Consider the following 24,616-nt stretch of genomic DNA (forward strand, 5'->3'; position numbering starts at 1 on the left):
AGGTAGATAGGACAATGCTCTTTTGACCTCAGTTAATGAATCAAATGTGCACCCACTGATGAATGGAGAACGGTCCAGTTATTATCGAATGTAATTTTGTGTTTTGTTACCTTAGACCATAGCTGGTCCCGGGTGGGTGGATGGAATGGACCGGGAAGAAGCCATACCCATTATAACCATGTTTACATACCCTGATGTAAGTGAGGATATCTGGTGAGATCAAAATATTGAGAAATCAAAACAATGACTTATGTAACATAAGTCATTCATGGTACCAAAAAGAGATGGCAAAGGAGTGTAAAAAGAAAGAAAGAAAGAAAAAAAGAAAACAGAATTCTGACAGTAGTTTATCAGATGTTTTGACGCAGTGTTTTTTACATCAAGACCATACTGAATGTTATCTGTATGATCTAGCCTAAGGACCAGTGGAAAAGTGAGCTGGTGGCTGATGAATACATGGGAACCTCAGGTGATCGTGAGAAAATTAGAGATGGGTTCACTGAGATTATTGGAGATGTGCTGTTTACCATTAATTCCCTCAAGACTGCAAACTTCCACAGAGGTGAGACCTTACTTGTTGGTGTTGTAAATGTTTTAGATGCTGAGTCCCACCATCATATAACCTGAATTTAGCCAGCCTGTTGTGTCCTTTCAATAATAACAGTTAAGGCTGGGGTTTATCATTATTACCATTAAAACAATTTAAAACATTATTACAGCGAAACACACACACACACACACGCACACACAGGGTGAGTCCAAAGATCAGGGCCTTCATTTATCAACAGTGCATACATACAAATATGTGTGTAAAGCATGCGTACGACCATTTCCAAGCAAAGAGTCTATTTGTTCTATTTTTTTTATTTTCAGACAGCGCACCAACGTTTTAACTGAAAGCGATGAGTGACGACTCAGTAGATTTTTGTTTTCCAAGTCCTGTTTTATTGGACCTCTGCCCCCACCTTCTCCTTCAGGGAGGACCTGCAGGCTTACTGAAATATATTCAAATGATAATTGTTTATCACGACAGGAGGCAAGTGATCCAAAGTGTCCGGTCTACATTGGACAGGCTGGTCTCAGTCTGTCCTCCACCTGTTGCAGCAATGTCCCTCTTGTTGACTATTATCATGTCAAACTTCTTTTTTTTTCTTAATTTCTGCCACTGCTGTGATGATAAAACAGTTTAATGCAGCTCACACCTGCTTACATGCTGTATTTTTTTGCTTGTTTATTTATCTACCATCGAGTGTTCCAGAAAGTAGCTACTTTGTGGTATGACACAACCTCAGTTACCAAAAATTAAATTTCTGCATTGGAAAAATTCTTCCTCCTGCGTTCTTTGTCTGAGCCATGGCCAGCACAGAGGAGACATCGATGACATTTCCTGCAGCATTTAAAGGGAAGATTGTTACCATATATGGTCAACTGGGGGCGCATATTTATGTTAATGAGTGGCTGTGCATGAGCATGATGGTGGTTTAGAAAGTGTGGTATTTATCAAGACAGATTACTCACAGGTGTAAGTAAGTGTAGGTACCATCGGTACCATCAGATCGAATATCGCGCCTTGTTCCTCCTGTCCTGAGCCTGCAGGCAGTTGTTTTAATTTGCTAACTAAGTTTGCTCCCGTTTCCTGGCAACATCTTTTAGATATCATATCACACAAGCGCTCGTCTTCCAGTTCATTAGATATAATTACATCCAAATTCCTCAAAGAAGTCCTGCCTATCTTAGTCTCCTCTCCATTGTAAACCAGTCCCTTATCTCCGGTTGTGTACCTGATTACTTCACGAGTGCATGTGTCCAGCCTCTTTTTAAAAAACCTGGCCTTGATCCCCTCTCTCTTAATAATTACAGACCAATTTCTAAGCTCTCCTTCACCTCCAAAATCCTGGAGAAAGTAGTAGCTGAGCGGCTTCTACAGGTGATTGAGGGACACAACATATTGATCAATTCCAATCTGGCTTCCGGCGAAAACATAGTACTAAGACTGCCTTGCTTAGAGTTACCAATGACATCTTCTTGTGTGCTAATAATGGTGACCATTCCATCTTAGTGCTTCTCGACTTAAGCGCAGCCTTTGATACTATTGACCATGCCATCCTCATCGGAGCAGATGGGTTGGTATTTCCAGCACCGCTCTGAAATGTTTCTCCTCCTACTTGTCAAACAGAGATTTCATGGTTTCTATTGGTAACTCTATGTCCTCATTTGCCCCTCTACTGTGTGGGGTTCCTCAGGGTTCCATCCTCGGTCCTATACTATTCTCAATATACATGCTTCCCTTGGGTCAAATTTTCAACAGTTTTGGTTGTATATCATACCATTGTTACACTTATGATACTCAGCTGTACTTGTCTGTTAAACCTATAATAATCTGAGCAATCTCATCACTCTCCACAACTGTCTGGGCGCTATTAAGGACTGGATGTCTTTTAACTTTTTGCACTTAAACTCTGATGAAACTGAGGTTCTTGTTTTTGGCCCCAATCACTTGGTTAATGAGGTTCAACTCCATATAGGCCCTCTGGCACCTAACATTAAAGCCTCCTCCATCCTGGGTGTTGTTTATGATGAGCACATGAATTTTGAGCAACATATTAAGAAGTTGGTTCAATTCATGTTTTCATTTTCTCACGCCTAGATTATTGTAATGCCTACATTATTGTAATGCCCTGTTCTCCTGCCTTAGCCAGACAGCCTTGGTAGTGAGGTCCTCCAATCAAGGTCTGCTTGTCGTCCCCGGTTCTAGACTCAAATCTAAGACCATGCCTTCGCAGTACTAGCCACAACTCTCTGGAATCTTCTCCCCAAACCGATTAGATCAGCTGAGTCTGTTGACTCTTTTAAGTAACTCCTAAAAACCTATTTTTATAGGCCTTCTTGTGAAAAGTGACTGTATGGGTGTCTTCTTTGGTTATGATTTGTGTGCATGTACGATTTTATGTGTATTTTATAGGTTTGGCTTTTTTATCATGTTGTTTGTTTTACATATATATATGTTTTATACTATACTTTATGTGTTTGATTGCATTATTATTATTTTTTTTTGTTTGTTTTCTCTTAAAGTTGTTTTTATGTCTTCCATGTCTTTTCTTTCTTTTATCTTCTTGTTGTGAAGCACTTTGTAAACCGTGTGTTTTAAAAAGTTGCTATATAAATAAAGCTTTACTTACTCACTTACTTAGGTGTGAGTATGCACATTTGATAAATACCTTTTTTTTGTATGTATGCACATTCTAAATTTTATTTGTAAGAGAGAATTTAGAATCTTTTTTCTATGCAACGATGATAAATGAGAGCCCAGGACTGTTTTAGGATTGCACTAATGAATGACATTTATCCCACAAACAGATGCAGGAGTTCCTGTGTACTTCTATCTGTTCCATGAAAGTCTCAACATACTGAAGAACAAGAGACCAAGCTTTGTTGGGTCTGACCATGGAGATGAGGTGTTTTTTGTTTTGGGATTCTGTTTCACCACAGATCATCTGAAACTAAGTGGTAAAATGATACTTTAAGATGATGTAATTCAGAGTGATGTTCAATCTATCAGAAGACATTGTGTTTAACATCTTTGGGTACCAACACTTTAATCCCTTCTCTCCCAGGATCATGCACGGAAGAAGACGAACAGCTCAGCAGAACCATGATGGCATATTGGGGCAACTTTGCTCGTACAAGGTAGGAGTCAATTCAGGTGAGCAGAAGATCTGGGTGAATCTTCAATGTGACATTGGTAACCCTTTACTGTCCAGGTCATATTTTTTCTTGGTAACTAACCCATTTCCCAACCCCTTCCAAAAAATAGAACTATGAAATTGCTTTTAAAAGACTAAACTAAAATAAATGATAGCTGTGTTGTGTGCCCTCTGTGTATATTTCATAGCCTCACAGACACTTCACAGCTTAATAAATCACTGGCTAGTAGTAAGGCTTTACTCAACCAGGTCACATAATGAATACAAACAGTACTCAGTCTGTTATGCACAAATTCTTAGCGTCACAGTCCTAATGACTTATCAGCAATGTCATTATGTGACAGTGCTTGCAAAAGAGAATCAACTAAAAATATGAAACAAAATGGCTTTTTTCTGTTCTGCATATTGACTCAACTTCCCATATTTTGTCCAGATTTACAGTTGAGGTAGGTAAAATAATGATAAAAAGTATTTTTCTTTGCACATTATTCAAATGTTTTAATTTACATTCTACTCCCAGTATAAACACTGTCCAAGTGTGTATACACAAGGTATATGTCACACAGTTATTTGAATTCAGTGCTTCATATGTATTTCTCATTTTCTCCACTATATTTGATTTGAAGAGTTTGTTATCCTGTCTATAGCACTATTTCTTCTTCATTTAATTACCTTGTGTCCTGTCTGCCTGTAGCAGAGTGCCTTACAACTACAGTATTGTTGTTTTTCTAAATTGAAAATCAAGATATTTCATAAATACCCTCAAAAGCATTTAAACTTAATGTAGTTTTTGTAATCAGGTGAGAATGAAGAGCTGTCTTCAGCTTGTTTTAGATAAATGTTACTAGCCTTCGAATGCAGTAAGCTAAAAGTCTGAAACTAATGTTTTTTCCCACGGTGCAGCCAAGGGCATCAGGGGCAAGTTCAGGTCATACATTCAGTCAGTCAGCCAGTCAGCCAGGTAACGCTTAATGAAATGTCACTTCGTGAGATGGCCTCTAGAGCCACACCCTTCGCCGTCAATTTACAAACATCCACATCTTCTGCTGTCCTGCAAACCTTAATGGTAGGTAACGTTATTACCTGTGGTATGTAATGTTGGTGGAATAGGTAATTTAACCGATAAACGTGGAATAGGTAATTTAACCGATAAATGTGGAATAGGTAATTTAACCGATAAACGTGTCGCGCTAGCTGAGCATTGCTACCACACACCGAGCCCCACTCTCAGCCGTTAATTTACATACATCCACATGTTGCGTTGCCCTATTAACTTTAACGTTAGATAACGTTATCACCTGTGCTATTTATGTGACGTAAGTGGAATTATTTAACCGATAACCGTGTCGTAATGCTTCAGTGCATTGAACTGAATTGAACACAGGCGCTGTGGGTCTGTAAAGGATCTGTGCTTGTTTTTATTTTCACATCCCTTTTGTATGCAGCAACTTCTTTGCAGTTTCATTTGTTCATGGGATTTTGTTCAAAAAAGGTCCTAAACTATATTTAAAACTCAGTAGCGTTCCAGTGCAAAAACAAATGAACAACTAGAAACTGGTGGCATCCCCTTTCCAATATGGTGCGTGTGCGTGTGCGTGTGCGTGTAGGTCTCCTAATGGGGACGGCCTGGCCCATTGGCCACAGTATGGAGCAGAAGGAGACTACCTGGCCATTGGGATGGAGCAAGTACCTGGTCAGCACCTAAAGAAGGACCGCTTCACCTTCTTCACTCAAACCCTCCCAGAGAAGATCAGACAACACCAAGAGAAGATGGAGCTGTAGGTTACTGCTGTTCTCCATTTTACCTCTCTACTGTTACCCTACATTATTAAATACAGCAAGTGTAACACTAAATGATTACATTGAATTTCACCAACGGATTAACTACATCATTATTAATTTTGGTTGAGTGGTCATCAATTGGTGTTTGAATTGCAAAATCGATGTTCTGTTTTTTCATCAAGCTGTTTCTCCACAGACTGAAAAAAGGACCTGTAGTCCATACAAAGCTTGGAGGTGTGAGAGGCCAATATGTGAGTGTAAAGGGGAAGGAGACGGGGGTCCATGCCTACGTGGGTGTGCCGTTTGCCAAGCCACCTGTCGGCTCCCTGAGACTGGCCCCACCCCAGCCTGCAGAGGGATGGGAAGGAGTGAGGGATGCCACACAGCAGCCACCCATGTAAGGCATTTATGCACCTGAGTGGTTGCATATATTTGGAAGAGTTGCATCCCCTACAGAAGTTATAATACATAATCTTTTCTGTCACAGATGTGTTCAGAATAAACAGCTACTTGAGGATCTGTTCAAATTACTCGGCGGCATGACTGTAGAAATCCCTGACGTTTCAGAAGACTGCCTTTACCTCAACATTTACACTCCTGCAAACGCAGCTCCAGATGCCAATCTCCCAGTAAGAGCCCTTTGCTGCAGATTTGGTGATCTTGCTCAGTTATTGAGATTCAACTTTAGATAAGTTTGTTGTTTAAGTGTTCCAGGACTAGTTGAAAGAGTGCTTATTGCCAGTAACAATGATGAGGACTACATTTATAAACAGGCTGCAATAGAAATTGTCAGTAATTGTATTAATAAGAAAACCCCAATCAATTTTATGCTTTAATCAGACTGGGGTCTGTCACGTTAGTCTAGTTTGTTTGAGAATAATAGTTTTTAATCATTTTTAGAATAATAGTAAATTTGTCCCATAAATATGCTTCATTGAAAAAATTCAAGGTCTTTCTTTCCCTAGGTCATGGTCTGGATCCATGGTGGGGGGCTAACAAGTGGGTCAGCCTCAGTTTATGATGGTTCTGCCCTTGCTGCTTACCAGGATATGGTTGTGGTTCTGATCCAGTACCGCTTGGGACTACTGGGGTTCCTCAGGTAAAAAGGCTCAAGTCACTATTGCTGTTCTATTAGTTTTGAGACAGAATTAATGTCTCTATTGGCAAGGGATGAGTATCAAGAACCAGTTCCAATTTAGTCCCGGTTACAAATCTAATCTAATCTAATCTGTCTAATGCACCAGAATCGACAAGCCACCGCACCGACACCTTTTATCGATCATTAAGCATTTTGAACAGCTGGATTCTTCTCCAGTAGCTGCACAACAGCCTTTCTGACCCTTTCGGTGTGCTATCGCAGGCAATTACGTAATTTGACGCTGGCAGGTCACATACGTACGGTACTCACCCTCAAGTCAGTAGAAACCAGGGTTGAAACACCGGTGATGTTTGTATGTCTATTTAACACAAAGTGAGTTGGTGAGCGCAGCTGAGCAGCTCTGTAGCAGCCTTCTTCAAGACAGCAGAAGTTGCTGGACTGTTTCTTTAGAGTTCCAAAAACGGCAAATAAAAAGACCATAAAATTACTCCATAAAGCTTGCGCAGCATAAACCAAATGTTCTGAAGCCAAACAATTACACTGTGGGTCCAAAAGTCTGATATTTACCTCAATATCTCATTAACTTGTTCTGCAATGTGCCAACCATCAAGCAGATCCTGTGTTCAAGTGCTGTTGGAAATACTGTAATTACGGGTAGAGTGCACTTGAACAACCCAATAAAGTGGTCAGTGGTCATACAGTCAGTGGAAAATATTTTGTTTTTGTTTTGTGATGTTGACCTCCAATTACTTGCATTTTTTTCACTGCTGTGATTCTTCGATTTTGTTCTCCCAAGTAAGGCATTATGCTAAATGTGCCTTAGCTATTTTGAAAAGTAATTCTGAGACAAAAGTTACTCTATACAGCAATGTCTTTCTTGAGTAATAAAACAAAGTTAACCACTAAAGCTGTATGTAGTCTTTTAGCCCTGAAAATGTATGCAGTAGGAATCGATAAAGGACCCGATAAAGAATAAAATCAATGAGAAGAATCAAAAATGGCTGTGTAATCTGGAAAAAGCCAGCCCTACTATTGGCTGTCTGCTCTGCCTCTGTCTGGCTTGTTTCACTCCAATTGTGTGTTCTCTCCAGCACTGGAGATGAGCACATGTCAGGAAACTTTGGCCTGCTGGACCAGGTGGAAGCCCTGCGCTGGATCCAGGAGCACATTCACAACTTTGGAGGAGACCCAGGTTCAGTCACCATATTTGGGGAGTCTGCTGGTGGAATGAGCGTATCCCTCCTGGTAAGAATCAATTTACAGATAAACCATCAAAACCAGTTCTGGCCATTAATACACAGTAAAGTCAATGTGAATTTACTACATGGAATATTTTATATTTTCTGTTGCTTGATTTTCCAGCTTCTCTCACCATTGTCTGATGGCCTGTTTCACCATGCAATTGCTGAGAGCGGTACTGCTGGAATGGATATACTTGTGACAAATGATCCACTGCCAGCTGCTCAGGTTATCAGTGTGCTTAATTTTTTATGTAAATGTCTGTAAATGCAGAATATGTAGAACATACAGTAGCACCACCACATCCTCTGTTGTTTTCCTCTTTAAATTGACATGAATCCCTGATATATATCCTCAGATGGTAGCCAATGTGTCTGGCTGTGGCATCACAAGCACAAAGAAGATCGCTGATTGCATGAGACACATGGATAATGATGCCATGGTGACTCTTGGGCAGGTGAGATGTGCAAAACTGATGAGATTAGTTGAAATCAACTATATTCACTTGTGTAGCAAAATATTTTGGTCACGATTTGTCAGTAAACCATCTGCCCTCAACACCTTTTTTCCTCACAAGGACCAAATGATGAGATTTCCTGTCAGTGTTGATGGACACTTCCTGACAAAACCTGTGGCTGAATTGTTCCAAAACCATGAACTTCTCAAAATACCTTTCATAACCGGCGTCAATAATGATGAAGGGGGCTGGCTACTTCCTAGTGTAAGTATGAATGCATAATTATCACAGATACTTGTTAAAACAGATAAAACAGTAAATGCATTTTTCAGAGTTCAGTGGAGACTGTTTTCCAGTTTTCCATCTTAACCCGTGATACAATTGTATTATTTGACTTCTGTACTTGTCTTAAATTTTAAACAAAACAAAACTGGTGAATCAGCTAATCTTCCCTTAGTTCTTTGCTCCTCCAAACTGGACAGAGGGAATGGATCGGGAAGACGTCACATCCACTCTAGCCATGTTCTTCCCTGATGTAAGAGAAACAATGCCCAACATACAGTATACAGTATTTCACTGCTTGATTCCACTCGAGCTTCTCTGTTGTTAGACTTAATGCTTATTTTCTTTTCTCAAGCCCAAAGATGAATTGATCAGAGAGCTGATAGCAGATGAATATCTAGGAACCGCTGAAGATCGTGTGAAGAATAGAGATGGGTTCACTGAGCTGCTTGGAGACCTGATGTTCACCATTCCAGCCATCAAGGTTGCCAATGCCCACAGAGGTATTTTTAGAAGGAAATGATGCAATCCAACAAAGGACTATTGTTGATTCTTTAGTGTCACATACTTGCATAACTGAGACACTCCACGCCCATTTGTTTACAACTAGATGCCGGTGCCCCTGTATACCTGTATGAGTACCAGTATGCTCCCAAATACCTGCAGGAGAAAAGGCCGAGCTTTGTTGGGTCTGACCACGGAGACGAACTCCTTACAGTATTAGGATTCTGCTTCACCACTACCCATGTCAAAATAGAGGGTAAGTCCATTTTTTTTTTTTAAATCATCAAAAAGATCACCAGAGGTCTGGATTTGTCTCTGGCTTTCCTAGAATGCAAAGTTTTAGCAGGTCTGCAGCTGAAGCTTGACCAAACTTCCACCATTTTAGATGTGTGCACAGAAGAGGAGGAACAGCTAAGCAGAACCATGATGAACTACTGGGGGAGCTTTGCCCGCACAGGGTAGGAATATAATAATTATTATTGTTATTATTATTAATGTTATTCACATGGGGAAAAAAAGACAAACATATTTTTAAAAACTGTGTGTAGGTCTCCTAATGGGGACGGCCTGGCCCATTGGCCACAGTATGGAGCAGAAGGAGACTACCTGGCCATTGGGATGGAGCAAGTACCCGGTCAGCACCTAAAGAAGGACCGCTTCACCTTCATCACTCAAACCCTCCCAGAGAAGATCAGACAACATCAAGAGAAGATGGGGCTGTAGGTTACTGCTGTTCTCCATTTTACCTCTCTACTGTTACCCTACATTATTAAATACAGCAAGTGTAACACTAAATGATTACATTGAATTTCACCAACGGATTAACTACATCATTATTAATTTTGGTTGAGTGGTCATCAATTGGTGTTTGAATTGCAAAATCGATGTTCTGTTTTTTCATCAAGCTGTTTCTCCACAGACTGAAAAAAGGACCTGTAGTCCATACAAAGCTTGGAGGTGTGAGAGGCCAATATGTGAGTGTAAAGGGGAAGGAGACGGGGGTCCATGCCTACGTGGGTGTGCCGTTTGCCAAGCCACCTGTCGGCTCCCTGAGACTGGCCCCACCCCAGCCTGCAGAGGGATGGGAAGGAGTGAGGGATGCCACACAGCAGCCACCCATGTAAGGCATTTATGCACCTGAGTGGTTGCATATATTTGGAAGAGTTGCATCCCCTACAGAAGTTATAATACATAATCTTTTCTGTCACAGATGTGTTCAGAATAAACAGCTACTTGAGGATCTGTTCAAATTACTCGGCGGCATGACTGTAGAAATCCCTGACGTTTCAGAAGACTGCCTTTACCTCAACATTTACACTCCTGCAAACGCAGCTCCAGATGCCAATCTCCCAGTAAGAGCCCTTTGCTGCAGATTTGGTGATCTTGCTCAGTTATTGAGATTCAACTTTAGATAAGTTTGTTGTTTAAGTGTTCCAGGACTAGTTGAAAGAGTGCTTATTGCCAGTAACAATGATGAGGACTACATTTATAAACAGGCTGCAATAGAAATTGTCAGTAATTGTATTAATAAGAAAACCCCAATCAATTTTATGCTTTAATCAGACTGGGGTCTGTCACGTTAGTCTAGTTTGTTTGAGAATAATAGTTTTTAATCATTTTTAGAATAATAGTAAATTTGTCCCATAAATATGCTTCATTGAAAAAATTCAAGGTCTTTCTTTCCCTAGGTCATGGTCTGGATCCATGGTGGGGGGCTAACAAGTGGGTCAGCCTCAGTTTATGATGGTTCTGCCCTTGCTGCTTACCAGGATATGGTTGTGGTTCTGATCCAGTACCGCTTGGGACTACTGGGGTTCCTCAGGTAAAAAGGCTCAAGTCACTATTGCTGTTCTATTAGTTTTGAGACAGAATTAATGTCTCTATTGGCAAGGGATGAGTATCAAGAACCAGTTCCAATTTAGTCCCGGTTACAAATCTAATCTAATCTAATCTGTCTAATTCACCAGAATCGACAAGCCACCGCACCGACACCTTTTATCGATCATTAAGCATTTTGAACAGCTGGATTCTTCTCCAGTAGCTGCACAACAGCCTTTCTGACCCTTTCGGTGTGCTATCGCAGGCAATTACGTAATTTGACGCTGGCAGGTCACATACGTACGGTACTCACCCTCAAGTCAGTAGAAACCAGGGTTGAAACACCGGTGATGTTTGTATGTCTATTTAACACAAAGTGAGTTGGTGAGCGCAGCTGAGCAGCTCTGTAGCAGCCTTCTTCAAGACAGCAGAAGTTGCTGGACTGTTTCTTTAGAGTTCCAAAAACGGCAAATAAAAAGACCATAAAATTACTCCATAAAGCTTGCGCAGCATAAACCAAATGTTCTGAAGCCAAACAATTACACTGTGGGTCCAAAAGTCTGATATTTACCTCAATATCTCATTAACTTGTTCTGCAATGTGCCAACCATCAAGCAGATCCTGTGTTCAAGTGCTGTTGGAAATACTGTAATTACGGGTAGAGTGCACTTGAACAACCCAATAAAGTGGTCAGTGGTCATACAGTCAGTGGAAAATATTTTGTTTTTGTTTTGTGATGTTGACCTCCAATTACTTGCATTTTTTTCACTGCTGTGATTCTTCGATTTTGTTCTCCCAAGTAAGGCATTATGCTAAATGTGCCTTAGCTATTTTGAAAAGTAATTCTGAGACAAAAGTTACTCTATACAGCAATGTCTTTCTTGAGTAATAAAACAAAGTTAACCACTAAAGCTGTATGTAGTCTTTTAGCCCTGAAAATGTATGCAGTAGGAATCGATAAAGGACCCGATAAAGAATAAAATCAATGAGAAGAATCAAAAATGGCTGTGTAATCTGGAAAAAGCCAGCCCTACTATTGGCTGTCTGCTCTGCCTCTGTCTGGCTTGTTTCACTCCAATTGTGTGTTCTCTCCAGCACTGGAGATGAGCACATGTCAGGAAACTTTGGCCTGCTGGACCAGGTGGAAGCCCTGCGCTGGATCCAGGAGCACATTCACAACTTTGGAGGAGACCCAGGTTCAGTCACCATATTTGGGGAGTCTGCTGGTGGAGTGAGCGTATCCCTATTGGTGAGGACACACTCACACACACACACACACACACACACACACACACACACACACACACACACACATTATGGTGTAATGATTTACGGGTGACTAAATGCCAATCCACCACAGTGGCCAACAGTGGTTTAGCACATGCTTTCTGCCTGCAGCTATCAGATTCTAGGCAGGTGGTGCAGAACTACAAACTGCATCAACTGTATTTTAAGAAGTGTCTTAGCAGGATCCCACTGCAGTGAGAGAGAATGAACATGAGGTTATGTACCCTAGTCTACATGAGAATCAGCAAGCTTTCTTATCATGGCTGTCTTCACATTCCTATCCCTGGCAGGATTTGCCCCTCCTAAGGTTTACAATCAGTCATAACTCTGCAGTTACTCTGCTATGCCCAAGTCATAACTTCACCTGACTGGAGACCTATCCTGTACTGTAGGCCTTGAGTACTAGAGTGTATGAACATGGACTAAATAAGGTCTCTATCCTTGTCCTTCTCGATATTAGCTCTGTGTTTGACACTATCGATCACTACATACTACTGAATAGACTAAACAAATGGGGTGGACTCTGGTCCGGTCCTTAACTGGATCAGAACCTACGTGAAGGACAGAAACTTTTTTTGTCTACATTGAAAACTTCAGCTCTCAAAATGTTAACATCTCATGTGTTAACATGAGATATTTGTATTTCACACCGTATTTAAAAGTGTGATATACAAATAAAATGTGTTATTATTATTATTACTATTATTATTATTACTATTAGCTATTTAGCTATGTATTCATGTGACAGGGATCATGTAGGCCCACTAGTTCTATTTTAACGTTTGGCATGTTGGCTAATGGCTATACAAATGAATTGTATTATTATTGTTAGGAGTTTAGAAGCAAATTCCCTCCTGGTAAGAATCAATTTACAGATAAACCATCAAAACCAGTTCTGGCCATTAATACACAGTAAAGTCAATGTGAATTTACTACATGGAATATTTTATATTTTCTGTTGCTTGATTTTCCAGCTTCTCTCACCATTGTCTGATGGCCTGTTTCACCATGCAATTGCTGAGAGCGGTACTGCTGCAATGGATCAACTTGTGACAAATGATCCACTGCCGGTTGCTCAGGTTATTTATGAATATGCTTAAGTTTTTTATGTAAATGTCTGTAAATGCAGAATATGTAGAACATACAGTAGCACCACCACATCCTCTGTTGTTTTCCTCTTTAAATTGACATGAATCCCTGATATCTATCCTCAGATGGTAGCCAATGTGTCTGGCTGTGGCATCACAAGCACAGAGAAGATCGCTGATTGCATGAGACACATGGATAATGATGCCATGGTGACTCTTGGGCAGGTGAGATGTGCAAAACTGATATGAGTAGACAATGCACTGATGAGATTAGTTGAAATCAACTATATTCACTTGTGTAGCAAAATATTTTGGTCACGATTTGTCAGTAAACCATCTGCCCTCAACACCTTTTTTCCTCACAAGGACCAAATGATGAGATTTCCTGTCAGTGTTGATGGACACTTCCTGACAAAACCTGTGGCTGAATTGTTCCAAAACCATGAACTTCTCAAAATACCTTTCATAACCGGTGTCAATAATGATGAAGGGGGCTGGCTACTTCCTAGTGTAAGTATGAATGCATAATTATCACTGATGTTTGTTAAAACAGATAAAACAGTAAATGCATTTTTCAGAGTTTAGTGGAGACTGTTTTCCAGTTTTCCATCTTAACCGGTGATACAATTGTATTATTTGACTTCTGTACTTGTCTTAAACTTTAAACAAAACAAAACTGGTGAATCAGCTAATCTTCCCTTAGTTCTTTGCTCCTCCAAACTGGACAGAGGGAATGGATCGGGAAGACGTCACATCCACTCTAGCCATGTTCTTCCCTGATGTAAGAGAAACAATGCCCAACATACAGTATACAGTATTTCACTGCTTGATTCTACTCGAGCTTCTCTGTTGTTAGACTTAATGTTTATTTTATTTTCTCAAGCCCAAAGATGAATTGATCAGAGAGCTGATAGCAGATGAATATCTAGGAACCGCTGAAGATCGTGTGAAGAATAGAGATGGGTTCACTGAGCTGCTTGGAGACCTGATGTTCACCATTCCAGCCATCAAGGTTGCCAATGCCCACAGAGGTATTTTTAGAAGGAAATGATGCAATCCAACAAAGGACTATTGTTGATTCTTTAGTGTCACATACTTGCATAACTGAGACACTCCACACCCATTTGTTTACAACTAGATGCCGGTGCCCCTGTATACCTGTATGAGTACCAGTATGCTCCCAAATACCTGCAGGAGAAAAGGCCGAGCTTTGTTGGGTCTGACCACGGAGACGAACTCTTTACAGTATTAGGATTCTGCTTCACCACTACCCATGTCAAAATAGAGGGTAAGTCCATTTTTTTTTTTTAAATCATCAAAAAGATCACCAGAGGTCTGGATTTGTCTCTGGCTTTCCTAGAATGCAAAGTTTTAGCAGGTCTGCAGCTGAAGCTTGACCAAACTTCCACCATTTTAGATGTGTGCACAGAAGAGGAGGAACAGCTAAGCAGAACCATGATGAACTACTGGGGGAGCTTTGCCCGCACAGGGTAGGAATATAATAATAATATTTATTATTATTATTGTTATTATTATTAATGTTATTCACATGGGGAAAAAAAGACAAACATATTTTTAAAAACTGTGTGTAGGTCTCCTAATGGGGACGGCCTGGCCCATTGGCCACAGTATGGAGCAGAAGGAGACTACCTGGCCATTGGGATGGAGCAAGTACCTGGTCAGCACTTAAAGAAGGACCGCTTCACCTTCATCACTCAAACCCTCCCAGAGAAGATCAGACAACACCAAGAGAAGATGGAGCATGGCGAGCTGTAGGACGGGCAGCGCTCTTCTCTCCGTTCCATGGGCATTTTAAACACTCCATCATTAACTACAATCATGTGAATCAGAAGAGATCAACTTACACTGTAACTGTGTCATCAAGTAGAGACAGACGCCTGACAGGAAAAAGCTGCAAAATAATGTCTGTGTTCACTTGCGGTGTTAAGTGTTCAGATTACAAAGGGCTGTTAAATTTACCTATCAATCACACATTTTCAAATTCACAAAAATGCATAACACTCAGTATGAGACTTGGCGCTTTTCCACTGCATGGTACCGCATAGTACCGGCTCGACTCTACTCGACTCGACTCGACTCTACTCATGAACATTAATTCACTCAAACCTTTATTTAATCCTCGGGGACACATTGAGAGAAAGACTCTCATTTGCAATGGTGCCGAGGTAACAATGGATAGAACGCAAAAATCAAAGACAAATTGGGACAATAAATAAATAAAAACAAAGTGAAAATATCGGTCAAAACATTTACTTTTAAAATTCATGAGCTTTTCAATTAGATTCTTGAAATGCTCTGGCGATAATGCATCAATCAATCATTAAAGTGCTTTGCAGTTCATTCCACGTATGAGGGGCACAAAATCTAAACACAGTCTTTGTCTTTTCTAAGTCAAGTCAAGTGAAGAATTTTAACTTCAGGAATTTGAAGAACAAGCCAATCCTGGGATCTGGTTTGACAAGCTCCAACATCCCAGTCCAGTAGTGTTGTGATATAACATGGTCATTTGTGAAGAAGGGCTCTGTAGATGAAGCCGAACCTGAGCTTAACCTGTCGACAAGATACAAAAGTCCCCCATATGTTTATCAACACACACACACACACACACACACACACACACACACACACACTTAGAACAAAGGACACTAGAGGAGGGCACTGGTTATGTTGTGTTGTGCTACAACAGATCTGAGCATTATGGGACACATGGAAATATCCTGTCTATATAATGAAAGTCCCCCATGCCTTTACTTAACAGGCACAGAACACACACAGACAGGAAAACTGAACACAGCACTTTGAATAAAACTTATGCATTTAGACAAAACTTATGTATAATAGATGATGAAAGATTTTCAAACTGAATATCCATGTATTTGGTTCTCTCATATAGATAAACATAAGAAATGAAACTTGAATACATGAGGTAGATGTTTCAGCTATCTTATCTGTGTGTCACAGCCATAACCTTCAGGACATTTGTAATATTCTTGTAAAAGTCTGTTCCTTACAAAGCATGGAGGTTTGTCCCATGATTCTCCACAAAACGCATTAACTGTGAAGAGCTTCTTGAACATTTCTCATGACATCATGCTGTAACTGCTACCTCTACAGAGCTGTGAAAAGTGAAATGGGATAACTGTGTACATTCTAATGTAACAAACTCATTATGATGATACTTGTTATCTACTAAATGATCAAACCTGTGGAAGTTGAAAATAAGCTTTTTCAAGTAGACTAGTAGTTTTTTTTTAGCTTTTACACCCTGGAGTAATTTCAACCTTGCTTTGAGACCTAGTTTCAATAAAATGATCTGAGTGGGAATTCAACAGAAATAAGCATGTGACTTGTGTTTTTTCATTCCTGGCCCACAGGTAAATATGCAGTGCAATGCAATATTGTTTTTCATTAGCTGCATCGATTTTGTTGAATACACAGTTTATTAAAATTGAATTTGTTGTCTGAAGGTCTGACAGCTTTATTTGAAAAGGAAAGGTAAAAAGAAAAAATAGTGGAGGGGCAAAAGCACTAAAGATACTTTCTTATAAACTGACAGAATCAAACAGACAAAATCAAATATTGTGTTTATCAGGAATAATGTTATGCACAAGATGCTAACGGGTAAACAGGAGATTGCAGAAGTGCTGAGTATTATAGACTGTTAGCAAGGATTAAATCTACCACAAGTGACTGATGCACAGAGCCAAAGCCTCACCACACCAATTATCAAAGATATCAAAAGTGTTTCAGGGACTAAAGTCAGACAAGAACCCAGGCAGTGATGGTTTCACTGGAGAATTTTACAGGGAGTTTAAAGTACAATTTACTCCTATCCTACATAAAGCGTTTAACTGGGCATTAGCACATGGAATATGGGCAGACATATGGTGTAACTCCTTAATAACAGTTATATATAAGGAGGGTAAGGACCAATCGCAATGTGAAGGATACAGGTATAGCAAACGTTATGCCTAATATTATAGACCTAGATCAGACAGGGTTCATTACAAATAGACAATTATCAGATAATGTTAGACGTACACTGAACGAAACAAACTTAATTTGTAAACTGTGCGAACGGATTTCAAAACCGTGCCCTCGGATTAACAATACAAATCCGTTAGCACAGATTACAAATCCGTTCGCACAGTTTACAAATCCGTTCACATGGATTGTGAATCCGAGGGCACGGTTTAGAAATCCGTACTCACACACGTCGAGGTTTTTTTTCTACCATGTGACCCCAGAGGGGCTCCGTACATTTCAATATAATCCATAAAATAACGTACGGAGCCCCTCTGGGGTCACATGGTAGAAAAAAAAAACTTGATATGTAAATCCGTGCGAACGGATTTGTAAACTGTGCGTACGGATTTCTAAACCGTGCCCTCGGATTCACAATCCATGCGACGCATTTGTAAACTGTGCGAACGGATTTCTAAACCGTGCCCTCGGATTCACAATACAAATCCGTTCGCACGGATTCTGAATCCGAGGGCACGGTTTAGAAATCCGTTCGCACAGTTTACAAATCCGTTCGCATTGATTTACACATCTAGTTTTTTTTCCTACCATGTGACCCAGAGGGGCTCCATAGAAATGTGCTTTTAGCTTGCTCTCATGTGAAAATGTAAGTTAATGGAGCATTACAGATCCACAATACAATGCTAGTGGTCTTTAAACAAGAGAATGTAATATGTGTGCAGTCATGCACGTTTCATGTAGGATAGTTGGTTGTGTTGATCTTTACTCCATTAAGATTTATGTAGTTACCCTTTTTTTTCCAAGTAAACACATTACACTGTGAAAGAAAAATATATAACTAATAGAGAAAAAGATGGTATTAAAAAACTGTTTTAATTGTGTTCAAAACTTAAGCCAATAGTTTGTCACTTAGGATTTTCCTTTTTTGGTGAAGGTGATTTAGTTTAGTTTTTACTGTATTCGAGAAAGCTCAACAGTGATGCCAAAGTCTGTAGAATTGCAGGAAATGCATTTAAAATTAGTAACATTTTCTGGGGGAGTTGGTCCCCCCCAATGTTTTAGACACAATTATTCACGGGTTATTAACAGGTTTCCAATTTTCTAATTTCTAATTTAAGTTTCTAAAGAAAAGGTTTTAGACTTTCAAACATCCTGTGAAAAGATGTTGCGGAGCACTTGTTCTTTTACAATGGACTGGAAAATATTCAAGTTTATCCAATTGATTAACTTTTATGAAGGCAGCATCTTGTTGTAGAGGACCATCTGTAGCCACACACCCCAAAAAAAGACTTTCCACCAAGCGAGGGCGCTCTGCTCACATAAGAGAAGTGGACAGTATGTGCATGTGTATGTTGGTAAGTCACTGTGGGAATTATTACTGTCGGTTTTGTAACCTGTGCCCATAGTTCAACAATCTGTAAGGTTTGCAATGCATACTCTCTTGGATGTTTCCTTTTATGCACTGAGGGTCTAAGATGGTAAACATGCTTCTAAATTGATATGTTCAAGAAAATTGCTGTAGGCTATATAATGCATAACATCTCATGTAGCCTGAACTGTTAGCCTTTCTGCTGAGGAGTAACCCATATTTCTTGAAAATCGGTTTGAACCAGTTGTGCAAGTAGACAGCGCGTGATTAAGAAATAATCCCTCCTCTATTAGTTCATTTGCATCAATTTGTTGGTAGGCTATCACTTTATAAAAAAAGACTACTCACTCAGTTCTCCGCAGAGAATAGAGGAACTCGTGCTTTGATGAACTGTGTTCTCCCCGTGCACGTATAAACTTCTATATCTACAAGAGACTGAGACTCAGCCTGGTTAACACTAAGTGATTTTCTTTATTCAAAAGAGACAACATAATAAACATCGAACAAAAAGTTCGGAACTTTGTGTTTGGTAGATTATTTCTCTGTTGTAACAATGCTTCTTGGCAATACATTTTATACCGTTGGAAAGCCTGTTCATTTCCCTTTTAAATGGTGCCTCATTTGTAAGGAACATGCATTTGTGGGATGAGCAGCACAGCTGAGTATGTGGGTTGCGCTCATGAAAAATTTGCCAAATCTTCTCTGCCAATGCCAAACAGCTTATTCTGCTGTTGCTATTGACTCTTGTTTTGAGCTTCCGGTACCCCCAGGTGCTGACAATCAGGTACCTGATTGGCACCTGCACTGGAACCTGAACATGTGGAGGAACGTTATGTTCAGCGATGAGTCCAGATTCTGCCTACGGAAGTTGGATCGTAGGGTCAAAGCGTGGAGAAGACGGGGAGAACGTTATGCTGATTGCTGCACCGATAGAGTAACACCTTTTGGTGGAGGCAGTGTGATGGTGTGGGGCGGCATCTCCATCACTGGAAAAACGAGGCTTGTCATCATTGGAGGCAATCTCAATGCAGAGAGATATCGAGATGAGATTCTGCAACCAGTGGCGATCCCATATCTCCACAGTCTGGGACCGAACTCCATCCTCCAAGATGACAACGCTCGCCCCCACAGAGCGGGCTTTATCAGAGACTACCTCCAGAATTTGGAAGTAGGGAGAATGGAATGGCCTGCCAACAGTCCTGACCTCAACCCAATTGAACACTTATGGGATCAGCTTGGGCGTGCTGTTCGTGCTAGAGTGACCGACACAACCACGTTGGCTGACTTGCGACAAATCCTGGTTGAGGAGTGGAATGCCATCCCACAGCAGTGTGTGACCAGGCTGGTGACCAGCATGAGGAGGAGGTGCCAGGCTGTTGTGGCTGTGTATGGTTCTTCCACACACTACTGAGGCTCCTGACTGTTTGTTAAATGAATAAATTGTAAAATTGCCAATATGTCTTGTTTATTCCTTGTTACTGATAGACTTCAATCATCCAATCCACCAAACAACACCAAACAAGAGTCAATAGCAACAGCAGAATAAGCTGTTTGGCATTGGCAGAGAAGATTTGGCAAATTTTACATGAGCGCAACCCACATACTCAGCTGTGCTGCTCATCCCACAAATGCATGTTCCTTACAAATGAGGCACCATTTAAAAGGGAAATAAACAGGCTTTCCAACGGTATAAAATGTATTGCCAAGAAGCATTGTTACAACAGAGAAATAATCTACCAAACACAAATGTAGGAGACATACAGGGTGGAGATGAGGTTCACGGTGCGCTTGAGTGTGTGTGTTGCAGAGGTGGTGGTTCACGTGGGAGTAGGCGTGTGCATGTACGGAAGTGTGTGCGTAAAGGTGCTCACTCACCTGGCACACAGATGAAGAGAGTCAGGCTTGGGTAGTAGCCGTAATTTTTGTTGACCGCTACTCATTCATTCTTGCTGCGCTGTGATAGCTCTGTGCTGGTTTTTTACAATAAATACACCAAAAGCATATTTGGATCTCAGCGTATCTGTCACCATAACCTCCTTGCGTGTCACAAATCTGCGAACCCCAGGACCCAACCTCATACTCTCAGCGGCTAAAAAGGTGTGTTTTTGGAAGCCGCAACATTTTGTCAACAAAAAAGGCGTTTAATGAAAATCATCAAGCCGCTCACGAGGGCCAAAGAACCAAGTCATCACGCAACGACTAGCCCGAGAACAAAGGAGCCACAGCTAAGTGCCAAATCACGCTATCCATTCACCTGGGAACAGGTAGGCCTGAACCTGTTTAGGTTTGGGGATTAAGGAATCCGCTTCGATTGAAATGCATTTTGTCAAATGAGGACAATGTATTGAATGGATGTTACGCTGGTTGCATTGGCGCATTGATGGTGGCGCAACTTCTCCGTGCTTTATTCGATTATGATGTCGGGACTTTGTGGCATAGATACGTGGCGGCTGGTGGTGTCTAAAGGCCTATTGCTTGTTGAATTGCTTGGATCGAATCTGCTCTGTCAATGAACTTAAATGCAATGTATGGATGAATTCTGATGCAATATTTTTGGATGACTTTTAAACGCAATGTCAATGGATGGATTTTGAATGCGCTCTTGAACTGTGATTGTGTTGCTCCACACAAAATACAATCTAATGGAAATGAGTCAAATAAACGCTGTTGCTGAATGTTCAAACATGGAAAATGAAAAAAGAGAAATTAAACTGACGGCCAAAGCTTTGGAAAATAAAATCGAACGGCTCCAGCATGAGCGCAAAAGTGTCGTCAATAACATCAAAGCGCTTATTCCACAAATAAAAGCGCACATGAAATCAAAGGAAAATGCAACTGAAATCCCTTCACAATTGAACAACTTGAATGCATTGTGTAAAAAGGCCACCGACCTGCACAATGAATTACTGCCACTACTTCCTGATGATGAGGTTAAGAAACAAAACGAGTGGTTTTCTGGCATTATGGATTACAGTGATGCATTCAAAGAACAAGTGGAAACATGGATACAGGAAAATCTACATGAAAACTCAAATCAATTACCATTTCAGACAAATACTTCTGAGCAACCACCAAAGGAAATAAACCATGTAGAACAAGCTCCTGTCGAGAAAGGCAAGGATTTGCCTGCTGCTGACCCTCCAGTACCTGTTCCCATTGTACAAGATCCCCAGGATGAACTTCGGCCCTGTGACAGCATCTCAAATGCAACCAAGAGATCACGCTCACATCATTCCTCACGCTCATCTGCTCGCTTAAAAACTGAAACAAATCTAGCAATTTTGGCAGCAAAACAAAAGGCATTAATGGAAAAACACGCATTGGATGAAGAGGAGTTAAAGTTACGCAAAAGGAGAGAACAGTTTGCATGGGAAGAAGAAGAATTAAAGCTACGCAAAAGAAGAGAACAATTTTTACTGGAGAATGAAATTGCTGAGGAAATGGCAAAATTAAGTGTTATAAAGTCACAAAGCAGTGTTGGCAGTAAAACAAAGTCAAAGGTTTCAGATGGGATGAACTCATACTATGAAAGAACACGCTCAAAACAACAATTTAATGTCAATGCCACTGAATTTGTGCCATCACTGCCAGTCAAACTAAAACCTAATGCAATTGAAACCATACAGCTAGCTGTGAAGCCTAAAGTCACTCACTTACCTGACATAAAACAGCCCCCAGGTCCTTCTTACATGCTCCAACGTTACCTAATGGCCCCGGAAGATCCTGTGACCAATGTTACACAAACTGACGCATCACAAAATGACAGTGTGCTGGACATAATGAGAAAACAAAATGAAATTACAACACTCCTAATGCAACAGCAATGCCTCTCAGCACTCCCAAAAAGGGAAATTCCCATTTTCGATGGTAACCCACTCAAATACCATTCATTTATTAAAGCTTTTGAAAATGGAGTTGAGCGAAACACCAATAACAACTGTGACAGACTCTACTTCCTTGAACAGTACACCAAAGGACATGCAAAAGAGCTGGTGAGGAGCTGTCAGCACATTGAGTCGGACAGAGGATATGTGAAGGCGAAGGCTCTATTGAGAGAGCACTATGGCAATGAGCAAAAGGTGGCAGCGGCATACATGGAAAGAGCTCTGTCATGGCCCACTATTAAAACGGAGGATGTGAGGGCCCTCCAGGAGTACAGCCTCTTTCTGTGTGGATGCTGCAACGCTATGGAGGATGTGCAGTATTTAAATGATCTGGACACGCCCACAAACATGTTGGAAATCATCAAAAAACTGCCCTACAAACTCCGAGACCGCTGGAGGTGCCACGCATGTGGCCTGCAGGAAAGGTACGACAGAAGAGCAAGGTTTATGGACATTGCAAACTTTGTTGAGAAACAGGTGAAAATCTTGACAGACCCTGTGTTTGGAAACATCCAGGACACTGCTACATCAACCAAACAAATGAAACACAAACCTCACCTTCGCTCCGGCATCAGAGGAACGAGCTTCGCTACCACAGTGAATCGTGTGGAGAGAACAGCCCAACCTGTGAACAAAGCCAAGGATATAAAACCACCAGCCAAGAGGATCTGTCCCTGCTGCACTGGAGGACACACATTGGATGTGTGTGCGTGGTTGGAAAAAATGGCACACAAGGAGAAAATTGACTTCCTGAAGGAAAATGGTGCTTGTTTTCGCTGCCTGTGTATAGGACACATCAGCAAAAATTGCCAAAGGAAGATTTCCTGCTCAAAGTGTGGCCAAAAACACCCAACTGTGCTCCATAAGGACAGTGTAGCAACTGCAGAACCGGCTGAGAGAAGCGTCCAGGTGACAGTGGACGGCACCTTGGTTTCCAGTGGGCTTACAGGGGCTGGTGAGATGGATTGCAAGCTTCCTATTGTGCCGGTCCAGGTAAAGGCGAAGAAGGGCAATAAGATCATTCTCACGTATGCTTTTTTGGACCAGGGAAGTACTGCAGTGTTCTGTACTGAGAGTCTGAAGCAGAAGCTCAATTTGTCTGGGAAGAGAGCCAACATTCTTCTCAGGACCATGGGGCAGGAGAAGGTGGTCAGTAGCTACATCGTGCCAGAGCTGGAGGTGGCGGCACTTGAAGATGAGGCCTTCATTGAGTTGCCAAAAGCTTACACTCAGTTGTCAATGCCAGTTCACAAAGCAAACATACCCACAAATAAGGATCTGACAAGGTGGCCATATTTAAAACACCTCTCCTTACCACAGATTGAGGCTGGAATTGAGTTGCTGATCGGAACAAATGTCCCACGAGCCATGGAACCGCTTGAAGTCATCCGCAGTGAGCATAATGGACCCTACGCTATAAGGACGGTGCTGGGCTGGACAGTAAACGGACCACTGACAGGAAATGGTGGAGAGGCCAATTACTGTGAGCAGCCAGTAACTGTGAATCGTGTGTCCATTGTAAATTTGGATGAACTGTGGCAACAGCAATTTAAGATGGACTTTCCAGAATCTGCTGTGGAGGAGCAAGTGGGTCTGTCCAGAGAAGACCTGAGGTTCATGGACATGGTCACAAAGTCAGCCAAACACGTCGATGGTCACTACCAGGTCGCCCTGCCTTTGAAAAATCCAAACGTCAGCATGCCAAATAACAGGAAAGTGGTGGAACAGCGCCTATACCATCTGAAGAGGAGGCTCCAGAGGGATCCAGTGTTTCACAAGGAGTATAACACCTTTATTAATGATCTCCTTGGTAAAGGCTATGCTGAAAGAGTTCCTGATGCAGAGCTGGAAAGAAGTGATGGCAGTGTTTGGTATATACCGCACCATGGTGTCCACCACCCGACAAAAGGAAAACTCCGAGTTGTGTTTGATTGTGGTGCCAGTTACAAAGGACAATCTCTGAATGAAGAGCTGTTGCAAGGCCCCGATCTAACCAGCTCACTAATTGGAGTTGTGACCAGGTTCAGGAGGGAACCTGTGGTTTTCATGGCTGACATAGAAGCTATGTTTCACCAAGTGCGAGTGCCCCCAGAGGATG

General features: G+C 41.2%; 1 protein-coding gene across 1 annotated transcript; it reads left to right on the forward strand.

The window, feature by feature from the left end:
* The first annotated feature begins 456 nt into the window (after nt 1–456).
* ces2b (carboxylesterase 2b) lies at nt 457–15,036 on the forward strand. The gene is made up of 27 exons (XM_071528354.1): nt 457–562; nt 3,615–3,687; nt 5,312–5,451; nt 5,673–5,883; nt 5,974–6,115; nt 6,452–6,585; nt 7,677–7,830; nt 7,948–8,052; nt 8,183–8,281; nt 8,402–8,545; nt 8,739–8,816; nt 8,919–9,066; nt 9,174–9,323; nt 9,453–9,525; nt 9,616–9,786; nt 9,987–10,187; nt 10,278–10,419; nt 10,756–10,889; nt 11,981–12,134; nt 13,147–13,251; nt 13,387–13,485; nt 13,627–13,770; nt 13,964–14,041; nt 14,144–14,291; nt 14,399–14,548; nt 14,678–14,750; nt 14,853–15,036. The coding sequence occupies exons 1-27, from the start codon at nt 457–459 to the stop codon at nt 15,034–15,036; spliced, it is 3,540 nt and encodes a 1,179-aa protein (XP_071384455.1).
* The last annotated feature ends 9,580 nt before the right edge of the window (nt 15,037–24,616 follow it).

The sequence above is a fragment of the Centroberyx affinis genome, unplaced genomic scaffold (assembly GCF_046629955.1).
Source record: "Centroberyx affinis isolate AG114_WGS23_722 - 3 ecotype Tasmania unplaced genomic scaffold, CSIRO-AGI_Caff_v1 ptg000121l_1, whole genome shotgun sequence".
NCBI lineage: Eukaryota > Metazoa > Chordata > Actinopteri > Beryciformes > Berycidae > Centroberyx > Centroberyx affinis.

Coding starts and splice junctions, on each gene's coding strand:
- ces2b (XM_071528354.1), top strand. CDS start 457: ATGGGAACCTCAGGTGATCGTGAGAAAATTAGAGATGGGTTCACTGAG. Junction 8,282..8,401: donor CCATGGTGACTCTTGGGCAG/GTGAGATGTGCA, acceptor TTTCCTCACAAG/GACCAAATGATGAGATTTCC. Junction 12,135..13,146: donor GAGTGAGCGTATCCCTATTG/GTGAGGACACAC, acceptor TTGATTTTCCAG/CTTCTCTCACCATTGTCTGA.